This window comes from Salvelinus alpinus, chromosome 7 (genome assembly GCF_045679555.1).
Source record: "Salvelinus alpinus chromosome 7, SLU_Salpinus.1, whole genome shotgun sequence".
Classification (NCBI taxonomy): domain Eukaryota; kingdom Metazoa; phylum Chordata; class Actinopteri; order Salmoniformes; family Salmonidae; genus Salvelinus; species Salvelinus alpinus.
In genome coordinates, this window is record NC_092092.1 from 53,440,423 (window position 1) to 53,457,554 (window position 17,132).

Here is a 17,132-nt window from a genome sequence, read left to right on the forward strand (position 1 = left end):
TGTTTTCGTCGGATTGTCAAACCAATCACTTAAAAAAAGCAGGCTACCTGTGCAGTTCATCCACTATAATAATTTCCGTAATAATTTATTTTGCTGATACTCAATACTATTAGGTATTTGTTGTGAAATTGTTAGATATTACTTGTTAGATATTGCTGTAGATATTGCTGCAATGTAGGAACTGGAAGCACAAGCATTTCGCTACACCCTTGATAACATCTGCTAAATACGTGTATGTGACCAATAAATTGTATTTTTTTGGATCATTTGACTGCAAGAAATGCATAATCCTGCAGGAGTTCATATTATATTACTCGACATGTGAGAGGTTATAGGCCTACAATCAAGTGTCCATATTTTAATTACTATTCCATTTAACCAATATTAATTTAAATTAGGACAATTATGTTTATTCATGGTTACAGGGATAGCCTACTCGTGAGCGGCACATGCATGTAAACTGTTTATCCCGAATAAGACCTTGAGCGGGCTTTTAGCTACGATCCCGAATGCTGTGCGCATGTTGCATCTTGTGGACGTTTTTGTCTTTTATTAAAACATATTTCTCGTCTAGTGGAAACTCCGCCCACTTTTACGACTTCGTTCATTGCGTCTGCTCTGTGTTCTCTCCTCACAACTACCTATTTTAGGTGATTTAATTATGTCTTTGGAGGTGGAATCAGCAGAGTAAGTATTCTAGATATTCATATTTGCACAACTGTAAATGGTTGTTTGATTTGTTTCTTTATTATGGTTCACGTGGCAGGTCTAAACTCAGTTGAGGCCTACCAGTACCACAACCTGCAAGCAGCTTGTAGCCATCCCCAGCTTGCTAAGCTAACATCACTTTGCTAACCAGCCTACTAGATACCTAGCTATGTTTCATTAGCAAGTGTTGTGTGTTTTTGTAACCACTAGTGGTCTTTTAGCTTATGTTATGACAGTCTTGCAGCCGTATAGTATGTACTTGCTAACTTAGCTGTTCTGATAGGCTAGCTAGCTACATCGTTAATCAGCCCAGCTAGCTAACGTTAGCTAGTTCGCAAGCGAACAAGATAGACCGAGCTTCTCTTGCATCAAAACATGACGTAGCTTGATGGAGTCTACCTTGATTTTGCAGCGTGATTCGTCTGATAATGCAGTACCTGAAAGAGAACAATCTTCACCGAACACTGACCACCCTTCAGGAAGAGACCACCGTGTCTTTGAACACTGTGGACAGTATCGAGAGTTTCGTGGCAGACATCAACAGTGGCCATTGGGACACTGTGCTGCAAGCTATCCAGTCACTCAAGCTCCCTGACAAGACTTTGATAGACTTGTATGAACAGGTAAGAAGTTGGTGTGTTGCATTTTGAATTTGTATGTACCATAACTGTATTTACCATCTAGTAATCTACTGCTATGTCAATATGTTTTCTGTAAGATGGAGAGTTAATATATTTGTTTGTTCCCCCCAGGTGGTGTTGGAGCTCATTGAGTTGAGAGAGTTGGGCGCAGCCAGGTCTTTGCTAAGGCAAACAGACCCCATGATCATGCTGAAGCAGACCCAACCAGAGAGGTACATTCACCTGGAGAACCTGCTGGCTCGCTCCTACTTTGACCCCAGAGAGGTGAGTTGACATCTCCCAACATTACACCCTGCACAGAGGAGATATAACTCCGTATGCACTGTTTTCCAGGTTCTGTCATTAGTCTGGTTATCTGTGCATCAGTTGCATGCCTGGACATCCTTTTATTGAACTCCAAAAAATCACCGTAACTTCACTTGTGTTCCCCTGAAATAAAGCATTTAAGAAATGTCTTATAGAGTTTTGACTTTGCCATTTGTATCTATTTCTTGCATTGTCACTCAAATGACCCTGAGTCTGGATTCCTAAAAGCATCTTAAGGCTAAGTTCATTGTTAGAACCGTTGTAGGAGCAGTGGCGATTTTAGCATCTAAATCTTGGTTGGGCAAAAAAAAAATAAGTGGGATGCATGTCAGCAAAGCCACTACACATAAAAACATATCTGATATGGCAGACTTGCTTAAACAAATGTGGTTTCTACTGCAAATTGAGATGTACAAACTATAGCATAAGGAGACGACAAGCGGATAAGAGGCAATCCGTCATTTCGATTAAGACATTAATGAGCAAGCGACGACGGACGTAGTCACTAACTATTTGTTCAGCACTTTTTGAAATGTACAGCGACAGAATTCAGAACATGGGCCGTTCTTACAGTGTACACGTCAGAACCGTAGGATAAATAAATGGGGCATATAAACAGACAATGAAAGCTCTTACAATATTCAATGATTACATTTTTCTAAAACAGGTTATAGGCTATATGTGCACCACCAAGTTAGAACAGTAGGTGAAAATAGACCAAATTATTAGGGTGAGGCACATTGAACGCCGTTTGGGTATTTGCGTGTCAAAAAAGATACACGTCATTTAACACTATTTGACGCCTTAAATAAGCTTTTAATTTGACACGTCAAATAACACATTTATGTTATAGAATGTTGTGTGTGCTGAATTTGCACGTGCAAGCCAAGCACCACAACTACTATCAGTAGCACTGTCAAAGCTGTACACAAAAAAGTAGCCAAACAAGCACACGGCAGGCCACGAACGATGTGTTTACAATACCGAGTTGGTGAAAATAGACCAAATTATTAGGGTGGGGCACATGGGCTACTAACAGCTTACTACACAACTCTTTTATTTAACTAGGCAAGTCAGTTAAGAACAAATTCTTATTTACAATGACGGCCAAACCCGGACGACGCTGGGCCAATTGTGTGCCGCCCTATAGGACTCCCAATCACGGCCGGATGTGATGCAGCCTGGATTCGAACCAGGTACTGCAGTGACGCCTCTTGCTGCACTGAGATGCAGTGTCTTAGATACACTTAGTATTACTTTCTTAGCTACAGTATACATATCTCCCTTGCAAATGACATAGTTTATGCAGCAGCATACAAGACATTTTTGGACTCACCTTGTGAAGGTGGCGCAGCGGTCCTTTTTTTGCAAACTTTGTCATCAAAGTCTGGCATTCTCTGGATTTATGGTGGGAACTTGGGAAAAACAGCCCCTCCATTGAATAGCAGGCTAGTGGTTTCTTTGCAACGCTTGCAGTTAGCCACTGATTACTTCCAAACGACTTATTGTTGAATTTGAGATTTCCAACTTGTTGTGTAATCTTTATGTCCAATGGCCGATGAGCATCGATACGTTTTATCTATAATTTCTCCATTATTTCTCTTAATTTGACACGGATTAAAAAGGATTTGCCAGTAGATTGTCGACTTGATGATGACTGCTAGCTAAAACTTTGAAAGTAAGATGTTGACGTGATCAGTCCAATCAAAGCTACTGTAGATAGAATGACATCGAAATCACGTTATATCTGTGGCCAATGACCTTGAGCTTTCTTGGATGGACACTTCAAATATAACTATATGGCAGAACCCAAGGGGTTAAAATTTTCGCGCTCTAACCTTAGAATTGGGGATGACGTACTGTCCCATGAGTGACAGAGAACTGAGTCAATCACGACAGAAAACTGAGCCGCTCTGTATTTTCTGCTGGCTAGCCCCACCACAGAAAGCACTGAGCTAGGCTGAAATACCTGCATTTTGGAGCTGCCTTACTCACTTCTACCTAAGTGTGGTGCTCAAAACAGGTGGTGCTCTGCCTCACCTGCCCCGAATGACGGGTCGCCGCTGTGTAGGAGCATCGTTGTGTCCCAAAACCATTGTTACTAAAGTTGCACTTGAAAACGGTTATTTACAGACTGCCTCAGACCACTCGTAGAACAGCTAAGTGCGTTGTTAAATGCTTTTTTGCCCTTCCATGTCACTTTATATACAGAAGATCTCCCCTAAACACACAATCAAGATGTTTATCTGTCTCTGTGACCTCCGATAACTTCAGAACAAAGTTGACTACAAATAAAAAGTTGTTAATGTTTCTGCAATTGTTACAAACAAGCAATGGATAAAAATATTAATTAAATGAAAATAGATGACTGTATTAAAAGATGAATAGAGTTTAGGCTATAATAGGCCTATATATTTCAATCATATTGAAATCATTTTCATGTTCATTACATTTAGTTATATTTTGCTAATTGCAGGCTACAGTCATTTTTGCCTCAATATATTTAATAATGCGTAACAACGTGTGCAATAATGTGCCAAATCTTGATTTAATGCATTATTTGCCTATTGGTTAAGCATTAGAATAAGCCGCCTAAACATTTTCAGCCATAGGTGATATCTCTCTAGGAGCTGATCCGTCGGCAGTATTGTGGAATAAAAATAACACGATTTTGAATTAAGAAATCTGATCCGAGAGCAGCGCTGCCTTTCTTTTAATCCTATCGGTATCGACAGATGCCTTAGAGAACATTTTCTCTGCGTGCTTTTTTGGGGAAACACGTTACATCTTCGGCCGTTTGAAAGAAGGGTGCATCGTTAAAACACTCGTAAGCCTAAGTTCCGTCGCTATCAGGAAACCGGGCCTGGGTCTGTTTTTGTTATGGTATCTTACGAGTTCCTGCAGTCTGGTTTGTCATTGCTCAGTGTCTGTATGCTCTCCTCCCTCTGTGTCCTCCCAGGCCTACCCAGACGGAAGCAGTAAGGAAAAGAGGCGCGTGGCCATCGCCCAGGCCCTGGCCGGGGAGGTCAGCGTGGTGCCCCCCTCCCGTCTCATGGCCCTGCTGGGACAGGTTGGTGACATGTTCCTATACCTCTGGGCACCCATAGGGTCTTTTCACGTTAGTTCGGCACACACAGTGTGAGCTACGACCAGGCTAATACTCTGTTGCAGCAGCTTGATGTCTCACATTTTGATACCACCGATTTTAGTATTTTAACCGCCATCTTTTAACCACCATCTCGCTCAGTCCCTAAAATGGCAGCAGCACCAGGGTCTCCTGCCCCCAGGTATGACCATTGACCTGTTCAGGGGCAAGGCAGCCGTGAAGGACGTGGAGGAGGAGCGCTTCCCCACACAGCTCACCAGACACATAAAGGTACTGTATGCCCAGATGTGGTACTGTCAGTGTATATTATTAGTGAGGGTGGTTTTGATGCTGCTTCTTGGCCATGTCTTTCTTACAACAGAGATTCCTGTATCTCAATGGTACTGGCTTGGTTATGCAAAGCATAATTGAATCAAATGATGCATAAAAACACTTAATGCATGACAACAAGAACAAGGAGTGCTATTTGGGTGTTATAATAATGCAGTGTTATTCTTACTAGTTTGGGCAGAAGTCCCACGTGGAGTGTTCCCGCTTCTCTCCTGATGGTCAGTACTTGGTCACGGGATCAGTTGATGGTTTCATTGAGGTCTGGAACTTCACCACGGGAAAAATCAGAAAGGTACGTGTGCCTTCCAACACCAAATTATACTTGGATTTGTGGCAATTTGGGAAATATCACTGGATTTCAATTCATGGAGTTTTGAAAATACCCTTGCTAGCATTTTGTAAAATGACCTAATCAAATGTTTGTGTGATAGGATCTGAAGTACCAGGCGCAGGATAACTTCATGATGATGGACGATGCAGTGCTATGTATGTGCTTCAGCAGGGACACAGAGATGCTGGCCACAGGGGCCCAGGACGGCAAAATAAAGGTATGTACTATAGTGCTAAACGATTAACTGAAATGTTGGTTATTTTTATGTTAGACATCAATTAGATGTTTTTAAACATCTAATTGACCGATGTCAGTTCAATTATTTGAATTCCATTTAGTTCTGTTTTTTTCTGTGAGTTCGATGTACGGTTTGTGTAGCGCTAAATCAAAATCACTCCTGAACTGCAATGTAGTAGGGAGTTGTAGTTTCCAACAGACCAATATTCTACATAGTTTAGCGCTGAAAATGTGGTAATTAACTACAATAACCATAATCCATTGCGCGCCTGCTTAAACTTGTCCGGTCTGTGAAGAGCAGACACGGAGGCTGAAAATGCATGATCTAAGTGGTTGATGGTTGGTATTAAGCAGTTATAAAAGTATGGCTTATTTACTTTGAAGTAGTGATGCACCGATATTACATTTTTGGCCGATACCAATATCCAATGTTTTCCTTGTCAAAAAAAACTATACCGATAACCAATATTAAATCTCAGCGCAAGAGGCATCACTACAGTCCCTGGTTCGAATCCAGGCTGTATCACATCTGGCCGGGATTGGGATAGGGCGGCTCACAATTGGCCCTGTCGTCCGGGCCATCATTGTAAATAAGAATTTGTTCTTAACTGAATTGCCTAGTTAAATTAAGGTTACACACACCACTGACCAAAAAGTTATTTTGTTGGCGTCAAACCTATTTCTTTCACTTACTTGCTGTGCTGTTTCATTGTTAATTTGTTCAGTCGTTTCATTCTCAACCAGGATTTCTATGGAACGCCGTTTGGGTCTTTGCGTGTCAAAAAAGATACACGTCAAATAACACAATTTGACGTCTCAAATAACACTATTTGACGTCTCAAACACTATTTAACCAATCAGGACCTGAATATGACTGCATGTGAAATAATAATTTAACGCGTTAATACATTTTTGACGTAGTTATTACACATTGATTACACTACCAGTCATATTTCATATGTCATAACGATACATCGATACTTATGCTATGAAGCTGGTAAAGTTGTCTCGCGCACCTACAGTGCTGGTCATAAAAAAGCTAGCTAGCTCATGGATGCAAACTAGGTAGTTCTTCCTTAAAAAATAGAAAAACGACAATCTGTTTCAGTAGCTATAGTTAGCTAGCTAACTATATACCTAGGTGTCATCTAAAATAACCCTAATTTATAAGACAGTTCCTATTTGATTAATGGTGGTTGGACCCATGTATGTGAAGCTAGCCACAATAAGGATTAGCCACAATAGTGGACTTTGCTGTTAGCCTTGAAACATTGGTTTCATCAACTGCACACCAGTATCAACAGCGGGTTGGACTTTTGCGTTATAGCCTACACGAGTGCCGGTGGAAAGTTATTTTAGTACATCTGACATGACAATGAAATTAATACATGCTAATAGTTGACTAGCGAGTTAACCATCCAAACTACACTATGTATTGAATTGGCTATCTAGTTAGTCTGTTGTAGAGTATATCATTATTTTACCTGCTGCACAATGTGTCTCGCTCTCTCTTCTGGCAACTGCCCACTGGCAAACATGCAGGTGATGCACACACCATGACTTTTCCAGGATTTTCATTGCTGACCAAAAGTGAGCTATAACTGGGAAAACAGCAATTAACTAGCAATGAATATTTTGAATTAAAAAAAAAAACGCATCTCTCGACCGCGTGATAGAAAGACTGCTTGCGCCTGTCAATACAGGCCTGCAAAAATTATACTCCAATGCACTCTGCAGAGATTGGGAGGTAAGTGCGTAACACATCACATAAGAAGGACGCTTTGATACAATTCTGATCGGAGTAGCCTAATTGTTTGATATTGTGATTTCGGGGAGATTTTTGGGGGACAATTTAATGTATGATCTACTTACCCTGGGTAAGCGGACAAGCTTTATTGTCAAGCCCTGCCATAACCCCACCTCTACCATGGGGCAGTGTTCACAACGTTGACATCAGCAAACCGCTCGCCCACACAATGCTATCTGCCCGGTACAGTTGAACCCGGGATTCATCCTTGAAGTGCACACTTCTCCAGTGGCCATCGGAAGGGGAGTGTTTGCCCACTGAGGTCGGGTACGACGCCGAACTGCAGTCTGGTCAAGACCGTGGTGAGGACGACGAGCACGCAGATGAGCTTCCCTGATTTATTCGGTTGTGCAAACCTACGGTTTCATCAGCTGTCCGGGTGGCTGGTCTCAGACGATCCCACAGGTGAAGAAGCCGGATGGTCCTGGGCTGGCGTGGTTACACGTGGTCTGCGCTTGAGGCAGGTTAGATGTGCTGCCAAATTCTCTAAAACAACGTTGGAGGCGGCATATGGTAGAGAAATTAACATAACATTATCTGGCAACAGCTCTGGTAGACATTCCTGTGTTCAGCATGCGAATTGCACACTCTCTCAACTTGAGGCATCTATGGCATTGTTTTGTGAGACAACTGCACATTTTAGTGGCCTTTTTATTGTCCCCAGCACAAGGTGCACCTGTGTAATGATAATGCTGTTTAATCAACTTCTTGATATGCCACACCTCTCAGGTTGATGGATTATCTTGGCAAAGGTGAAATGCTCACTAATAGGGATATAAACAAATCTGTGCATAAGCTTTCTGTGCATATGGTACATTTCTGGTGTCTTTTATTTTAGCTCATGAAACATGGGACCAACACTACAGTACATGTTGCGTTTTATATTTTTGTTCAGTATACAAATGCTAGAGCTGACACCTTGTGGTTATAATGTTGAACTGCATATGATTACACCAGGATCATACATAACATGAAGCAAACAAATATATTTTGTAATTAAATCAAATGAACCTTTCATACCTTCATGATGGTGACATTTGCTAATAATGTCTCGCTCCTGTGCATGTCATCCTGAAGGCCTACCTTCATTACATGGGTAGGGTTTGCACTAATCCATTTCATGACGGCATGTACACTAGCTGTAGAAGTCAAACCTGGTATCCTTCAACATGGTTAGCCTCATTGTCTAATGAAAAAGAACCCATACACAACTCTTGCCATTATCAGCCTTTTCTTTTCAAGTTATTAGCAAATGATTCCCACACAAGTTATCTCAGACGTGAATGCTTTTTAATATTCCTAATAGTAAATATATAAAATAGAGAGAACATCAATGTGTGACGATTTGCTAATCCTGTTTCAGTATAGAAATGGCAAGCCACATGTACAAGTTCATTGGACATGCCCACGAAGCCGATACTAATCCTATCATATGTCTGCATCAGGCATGCTTTCCAAAAATAATCTCACATCCACTGTAAACTATGGAGCCAAAAGGTTAGAGCACGGATAGTGGGGGCAAGACAAATACCCTGGACCACAGTGAAGGGTCACTTTTACATGGGCAGCACAGTATCCATTTAATGTGTGATTTCCATCCCGTGATGCAAACCTTAATCAAATGACACTTGAAGCTAGCGTACCAACCACTGGAGGAGAGTGAGTGTAGCAGAATGAAGCAAAATTGCAGGAGGGGTGACGGGTGCTTTCTCAATTCATCCTTCCTCGATTCCTCTCATCACTTTCTGAAAACCCGTTGGAGAAGAATTCAGAGGGGAGGGACCTTGTACCTTCTCCTCCAATACAGTTGCGATAGAATGTGAGGAATCAAGGAAAGACAAAGTGAGACTAAGCCCTAGTAGCCATCGTGTGGTGATGTCACCCACCCGGAGACCTCAAGTACTGTTATCCTAGCCCAACCAAGATCATGGTTTTGGTAGGATAATGGACACTGCTTTGGGTGTATGAAGTGTTGCTGTAGACAGTGGTTGCATCCTTGGCCAGCCATACAGGGATTGTTACACCCACACCAATGATCAAGGACATCAGCTGCAAATATGTGCAATATCATCAGACAAAATTGGAGTGAGTGACAACCAAATAAAACAGGGAATGTTCAATTTCCAAACAATGCACTATGCTTAATTCAAAGAATCAACTTTATTTCATATCCTACAAAGAAAGCCTATGTAAATGATTAGTGGGTTTAGACATCCATCTTACTCCAAAACAAGACATGATTGAATAGTGTCTAGTGCACATAATAAGCAGTATGTCTGGGCTGGGCTGGAACAGAAACCTGCACACCCAGTAGCTAGAGCTCTAGGAGCAAGGTTGGCAGTAGGACTACAAAAGTAAACCAATATCATATATAATCCATTGGACATATACCCTTCAGTCTCTAGAACTTAATCTGCAGACTGGGTTAACAGCTTTCACAGGTCTCTGTATCTGAAGTTAGGAAACATCAAAATTAGACCAGGACTTGCTTCCTTATTCTCAAGTGATATTACATTTGATATTGTTGCAATTGTGTTTTTGTATCGTCATAGTTCTCTGGAAATCGGTTTATTAGGTAGCTAATGTTGTTTTTAGCGAATCAAGCTAACGTTTGTCATACATTTTTGGGGGGTGGCTGTCTATGCTAATATGTAGCTATTATATGTAGCTGCCGTTAGCAAAAATAGATGCCGTAAACCAATTACCTGTGTGCTACACATCATCCTGGCACCGACACCTCCTGCTGCTAACTTTACTATCAATTCAGTCAACGCAGCGATGCTTCTTTGGGAAATCTTTTAAATTGCAAAATAGATTTGTCCCTGATCATAAGGACCATCCCACCCATGAATACTATGGTTGAAATGCTAATTTGACCTTGAGAAAACAACTAGACTAAGCTAGCTAGCCTAGCTGTTCACAGTTGTGATGGAACGGCTGTTTACAAACGCACTGGAAGTTCTTTAGCGGTTCCAGGGTTCACTTCCACGCCTCCTTAAAAAGTTCTATAGGAGTGTCACTTTTCCCTCAACTTTTGATGTTCAAACTCTTGCATTGGGTTGAGTGGATACTCACACTATCTTCCCTACCTCGTCTCTCCTCTGACAGGTGTGGAAGATCCAGAGTGGCCAGTGCTTGCGACGCTTTGAGCGTGCCCACAGTAAAGGTGTCACCTGCCTCAGTTTCTGCAAGGACAGCAGCCAGCTGCTCAGTGCCAGCTTCGACCAGACAATTAGGTAACCTTCCGAAATGAAACTATTTTTCTCTCATGCTTTCTTTTTTTCTAACTTTCTCATTTTTTTTCTACCTGTAGATCAGTGGTCACCAATGAACTATAACCGTTATGTTTTTGCGTTCCACAGGGTTCACGGGCTGAAGTCGGGCAAGTCGCTGAAAGAGTTCCGAGGACACTCTTCATTTGTTAATGAAGCAACATTCACACCTGACGGACACCATATCATCAGCGCTTCCTCTGACGGCACTGTAAAGGTATGAACCCCAACGCTGCAAAAGGCTGCTAGAAGCCAACAGTCCCATAATGTACAAGTAAAAAAGGTATTTTCATCATATATTTTGACTTGGCTCCACCTGCACTACATGCTGGTCGAACATCTCATTCCAAAATCATGGGGATTAATATGGAGTTGGTCCCCCCCTTTGCCGCTATAACAGCCTCCACTCTTCTGGGAAGGCTTTCCACTAGATGTTGGGACATTGCTGCAGGGACTTGCTTCCATTCAGCCACGAGCATTAGTGAGGGCGGGCACTGATGTTGGGCGATTCGGCCTGGCTCGCAGTCGACGTTCCAAATCATCCCAAAAGTGTTCAATGGGTTTGAGGTCAGGGCTCTGTGCAGGCCAGTCAAGTTTTTCCACACCGATCTCGACTAACCGTTTCTGTATGGACCTCGCTTTGTGCAAGGGAGCATTGACATGCTGAAACAGGAAAAGGCCTTCCCCAAACTGTTGCTACAAAGTAGGAAGCACAAAATTGCCTAGAATGTCATTGAATGCTGTAGCATTAAGATTTCCATTCACTGGAACTAAGGGGCCTAGCCCGACCCCATGAAGAACAGCCCCAGACCATTATTCCTCCTCCACCAAACTTTACAGTTGGCACTATGCTTTCTGGCCGGTAGCGTTCTCCTGGCATCCGCCAAACCCAGATTCATCCATCGGACTACCAGATGGTGAAGTGTGTTTCATCACTCCAGAGAACGTGTTTCCACTGCTCCAGAGTCCGGCGAGCTTTACACCACTCCAGCCGGCACTTGGCATTGCGCATGGTGATCTTAGACTTGTGTGCGGATGCTCGTCCATGGAAACCCATTTCATGAAGCTCCCGACGAACAGTTCTTGTGCTGACGTTGCTTCGAGAGGCAGTTTGGAACTTGATAGTGAGTGTTGCAACCGAGTACAGACAATTTTTATGCGCTTCAGCACTCTGCGGTCCCGTTCTGTGAACTTGTGGCCTAACACTTCGCGGCTGAGCTGTTGCTCCTAGACGTTTCCACTTCACAATAACAGCACTTACAGTTGACCAGGGCAGAAATTTGACGAACTGGCTTGTTGGAAAGGTGGCATCCTATGACGGTGTCATTTTGGCCTTACTGAAGAGCTCAGAGACTTTCAATCTACTGCTAATGTTTGTCTATGGAGATAGCATGGCTGTGTGCTCGATTTTATATACCTGTCAGCAACGGGTGTGGCTGAAATAGCTGAATCCACTAATTTGAAGGGGTGACCACACCCTATACCAGATTGTCTAGTTCATAGTATGACCAGTATACCTGCATTTATAGCATAATAAATGTTCTCGGCTTTTGATTGTTAACCCTTGTCTGTGAATCTCTGTCAGGTGTGGAACATGAAAACCACAGAATGCACCAACACCTTCAAGTCCCTGGGCACCTCGGCCGGCACCGACATCACAGTCAACAACGTCATCCTGCTGCCCAAGAACCCAGAGCACTTTGTGGTGTGCAACCGCTCCAACACCGTAGTCATCATGAACATGCAGGGCCAGGTCAGGACTCAACTTGACCCTGTGCGGTCGTCATAAACCCACTTATAACTGAATGAGTATGAAGTATTCATTTTGAATATTTGAAAATGATAGACATGACATGTATGACCTTGTTCCCCCTGTCCTCCAGATTGTGAGGAGTTTTAGCTCTGGTAAGAGGGAGGGAGGAGACTTTGTCTGCTGCACGCTGTCTCCCCGTGGCGAGTGGATCTACTGTGTAGGAGAGGACTTTGTTCTCTACTGCTTCAGCACGGTCACCGGCAAGCTGGAGAGAACGCTGACAGTATGTTCATTTCAAATCATCTATATTTTAATACAGTATGCCTTAACTGCGGGAGGATCTCCTACAATATTGCACCGAATGTCTTCATTTCAGGCTCAAAAGAAGCGGGTTGACCTCTTACATGCCACTGGCCACATAATATTCTGCTGTGTTTTGTATTGTTTGCTTATTTACCATGCTCTCACAATGGAAATGATGCAAGCATTTATAGGCAATGTATCTGTAGAATGACTACATTGCCTATAATGCTCATCGATGGGTAATTCCAAATTACCATGGCAATTGTGCATCACAACAATATTAGGGTGTGTTCATTAATTCAATCTGGAGTGCGATCTGGGCGTTGTGTAAATTCGGAGCGTTCAGAGAGCACACTGGATGCTCAGGCTGAGGGGTAGGGTTGATCAGAGCGTTCTGACCTCACAACGGCAGTCAAGCGCCTAAGCTAACTTGCTAGCTACTTCCAGACACAAATGAGAGAACACCTCACTCTGACCATTTTACTTGCCCTAGCAGAGCTGGGTAGGCTGTTTTCATGTTATCCAAAGCGTTGTTGACTAAATGTGCTGCTGGCAATTTAATGACGCTTTTTTGCCAACGTTTATTGACACCGGCCATATTCAACGGGTGTTGAGTGTTCTTAAATTCATAAGTTATTCTACGCTCTGGTACACTCAGACTAGAGTGATCTGAAATCGGAGTGAATTTACGAACGCACCCTTAATATGCAACATGCACCAATCCACTGTATCCAAGGTTGGCTACTGTCAACTGAGCTGCTGTGCATATAGCACCCTAAATCCCTGTGTAAAATCTTCAGCGGCAGATCAAGACCCACTGCCCTATTTTCCCCAACTGTTAAACTAACCCTTTCAAATAAAGCAAGGCGCATAATGAGTGAAACGAGCACTAGGCCTCAACATAGGCAACAGACATGAGCTGGTAGATTAGTCCGCCCACATGGGAGAGGTGGAAATTACATTCCCAGTTTGGATGCACATCGGACATGCAGGACCAGCACTAACCTACAGGTCTACTGTTTTTAATATTATAGATAACATGGCTTCATGGTAGGCCTATCAAAACATTGTTTTTTAAAGAGAGAACAAGCGCCATGATCCCACAGGAAATAGGCCTATGGTCGTTTTTTACGCTCCGGAGAGAGTATTACTGCTATATATCCAGACAACCAAAAACTGTACAGATGAACACATTTTGATTTTGCAGGTGGGGGAAATTGCATTGCAATCATTAACATTTACCTCAAGCCTGGTTAAAACTGTAATTTCCCAAATTATAAACATTTGAGTTGTCTATTTACTTGAACTAATTTGTGTGTTGATGTAATTTAGTCCGACAGGGTCAGGGACAATGCACGTAATTCAACATTTCTGTTGGGAAAAAATATACAGTACCTGTCAAAAGTTTGGACACACCTACTCATTCTATTGAGAGAATGCCAAGAGTGTGCAAAGCTGTCAAGGCAAAGGGTGGCTACTTTGAAGAATCTCAAATATATTTTGATTTTTGTAGCACTTTTGGTTACTACATGATTCCATATGTGTTATTTAATAGTTTTGATGTCTTCACTATTATTCTACAATGTAGAAAATAGTAAAAATAAAGAAAAACCCTTGACTGGTACTGTCACACCGGATAGGTGGAGTGAAATGTGTTGTTTTTACAGGGTCAACCATAGTAGTATGGCACCCCTGAAGCAAACTAGGGTTGAGTGCCTTGCTCAAGGGCACATCAGCAGATTTTTCTCCTTTTCGCTCGGGTATTCGAACCAGCCACCTTTCGTTTACTGGCCCAATGCTTTAACCACTAAGCTACCTGTCGCCCTAGTTAGAATAATGTAAAAGAGCCAGGATTGACTATAGTCTAAAGGTTGTATTAGAAACTCATCATGACATCTTGTCTCTCCTACCCTAGGTCCATGAGAAGGATGTGATTGGCATCGCCCACCACCCCCACCAGAACCTCATCTCCACGTACAGCGAGGATGGCCTACTCAAGCTCTGGAAACCCTGAGCATAGCCCTGCTTAACCCCACAAGCCCCCTTCTATTGGCATGCCAGCTGCTCTGCCCATGGGACTGTGCAGTGTTTTCCCTACCATTGCTTTAGGCGGGCCGGGTAATGTCTCCCATCTAGCTCTGTTGTTCAGGCCAAAATGCTTTGGCCCCAATTGACATCAATTGGCAGTCCGTGTTGCTGTTGCGGGGCTCCTGCGCCACGCCTAAGACAAGGTCTAGCTAGGGAAAACACTGGGGTATTGGGAGTGCAGGGATGGGCATTAGAAATACCTTTTTTATATATATTTTAAAAAATGATTAATGTAAATATATTTTTTAATAGCGTTTTTTTCCCCCAGGAATGTCTGGTTCAATATTTTGCCTCGTGTCAGTCTGGTCAGCCATTGCTTTGTTTTACTGAACAGCAAGAAATAAAAAGGGCTGTTATTTGTCTCCTTTTTGATTTTTGAAACCCCGAATGCGATGGTATTCCTTTCCATGTGTGTTGACGTGTGTTCCTAGATGTGAAACGCATGGATTGCTATTATGTATTGATTACGTGTCGACTGGATTTACATTTTACATGTACCATTTCTTGTCTGGGCCAATTAAAAATATATTTGACCAGGAACAGTGAAAGTATTTTCTTTGTCACTACTGTAACTCTCTCTGGATAAGAGCGTCTGCTAAATTACTTTGTGCAGCCTGCCAATTTGACAAGAGCTGGTTTGGCTTGTTGACCAATAGGAAGGCTGAACAATCTTTATGCAATTTTGTGTTGGCCCCCAATATTTTATTTATAGAAAAAAAAACATTGTGAAACACTATCATTCCACTTTTACTGCAGATATATTAACCCAAATGAGTCCCGCCGCGACACAGGTGCCGTTTGGACTTCTAACCCCTTTTAAACATTGTCAGTTGAAGCTACAGATTTATGGATTGTACCACTGGATTCGCGTGATTAATGGTTGAGCTATAAAATATTAAAAAGTAACATGTTTTGCTCTGAAGATCAAGTGTCATTAGAAGGTCAGGTGTTCTTCATAGATTATAGGAAATTCCAGGACAGTGTCTATAATACTGTAATAAACTCATATCACAAACTCCACACAGTTGTCACTGACTAGTTGGATATTCATTTCCCAGTGAGCAAACACTTTCTGCATTCATATAAATTCATTTATCAGGTTTTTGCTTTGTAAATAAAACTCAAGAATGCAACTTCGTTAAATTGTTTTGTTTTCTCCTTGAAGCCGTGGTTGTCCTAAAAGGGTAAGGCTAAATATAAATGAAAAGCCGATTTTTGCTGGGATCTGATATTAAGGACATTTTCTGAAATGACTATTTTTAACTTTATTTAACTAGGCAAGTCAGTTTAGAACAAATTCTTATTTTCAATGACGGCCTAGGCACAGTGGGTTAACTGCCTTGTTCAGGGGCAGAACGACAGATTTGTACCTTGTTAGCTTGGGGATTTGAACTTGCAACCTTTCGGATACTAGTCCAACGCTCTAACCACTAGGCTACCCTGCCGCCCCAATGCAGAAATATTACATATAGCTCCTTTAACAAATTGAATAATTGTTACTTTTATTATGTAGGAGAGAAAGTCTTGGATACTGGCATAGTAACAGAATGGGATGCCAAAGAGACTGCGTTCAAAACGCTGTGTTGTGTCTCTAGCGAAGGGCACGACGCGCTTTTACATGTCCCGCCATAGTCCGACCACCAGAAAAAAGCTAGCTGAAATCATGTTCGAGAGCTTCGGCACCAGTCAGTTGTATCCACGTATTCCTATGGTAGGGCCAGTGGACTGGTTTTGGAGTGAGGGCACGGACGCCCTTACCAGTCCCTGCTGCATGCCATGTTACACACCGTGCAGAATATGCAGGATGAAGCCTTGACCTCTACTTGCAGGAGTCTGGAAAAAGTGTGTGTGACAAATTAGGCCTAATAGATTTAATCAAGGCAAAATGGTGTTACTGTATGTAGCCTGATATAGACACTGAATTAAAAGAGAAAGTGAGAAGGTGCAATACAAGCTTCCAGATGGGAATTCTCTCTCATTGGGTAAGGAGTGTTCTTTGTCCAGAGGTGCTATTCCAGCCAAATATGATTGGATCCCATGAGCCAGGACTTTGTATTATGGTCATGAACTGTATCAATAAATGTTACATCAAACTGAAGAGAGACATACTGCAAAACATCCTAATATGCGAAGGCACAATGTTCAGTGGTCTTCCACCAAATGGCATCATGCAGTGGGACTACGGTTGTGGCATCCCAGGAGCGTCAAAACACATTGTGGCTTGGAGGTTCCATCCTCCCTGTCCTCGTT

General features: G+C 42.4%; 1 protein-coding gene across 1 annotated transcript; it reads left to right on the forward strand.

Annotated features, from left to right (window-relative positions):
- Positions 1-550: 550 nt before the first annotated feature.
- On the forward strand, positions 551-15,422 carry LOC139581228 (WD40 repeat-containing protein SMU1). Its single transcript, XM_071410753.1, has 12 exons — positions 551-687; positions 1,121-1,331; positions 1,461-1,613; positions 4,615-4,725; positions 4,903-5,031; positions 5,264-5,383; positions 5,523-5,639; positions 10,575-10,702; positions 10,829-10,955; positions 12,324-12,491; positions 12,622-12,774; positions 14,710-15,422. The coding sequence occupies exons 1-12, from the start codon at positions 662-664 to the stop codon at positions 14,806-14,808; spliced, it is 1,542 nt and encodes a 513-aa protein (XP_071266854.1). The 5' UTR covers positions 551-661; the 3' UTR covers positions 14,809-15,422.
- Positions 15,423-17,132: the final 1,710 nt, after the last annotated feature.

Bases quoted from the DNA above. Each gene is read 5' to 3' on its own strand.
- LOC139581228 (XM_071410753.1), top strand. From the start codon at position 662: ATGTCTTTGGAGGTGGAATCAGCAGA. The intron at 688-1,120 runs GTAAGTATTCTA...TTGATTTTGCAG, and splicing joins TTGGAGGTGGAATCAGCAGA to CGTGATTCGTCTGATAATGC. The intron at 1,614-4,614 runs GTGAGTTGACAT...GTGTCCTCCCAG, and splicing joins CCTACTTTGACCCCAGAGAG to GCCTACCCAGACGGAAGCAG.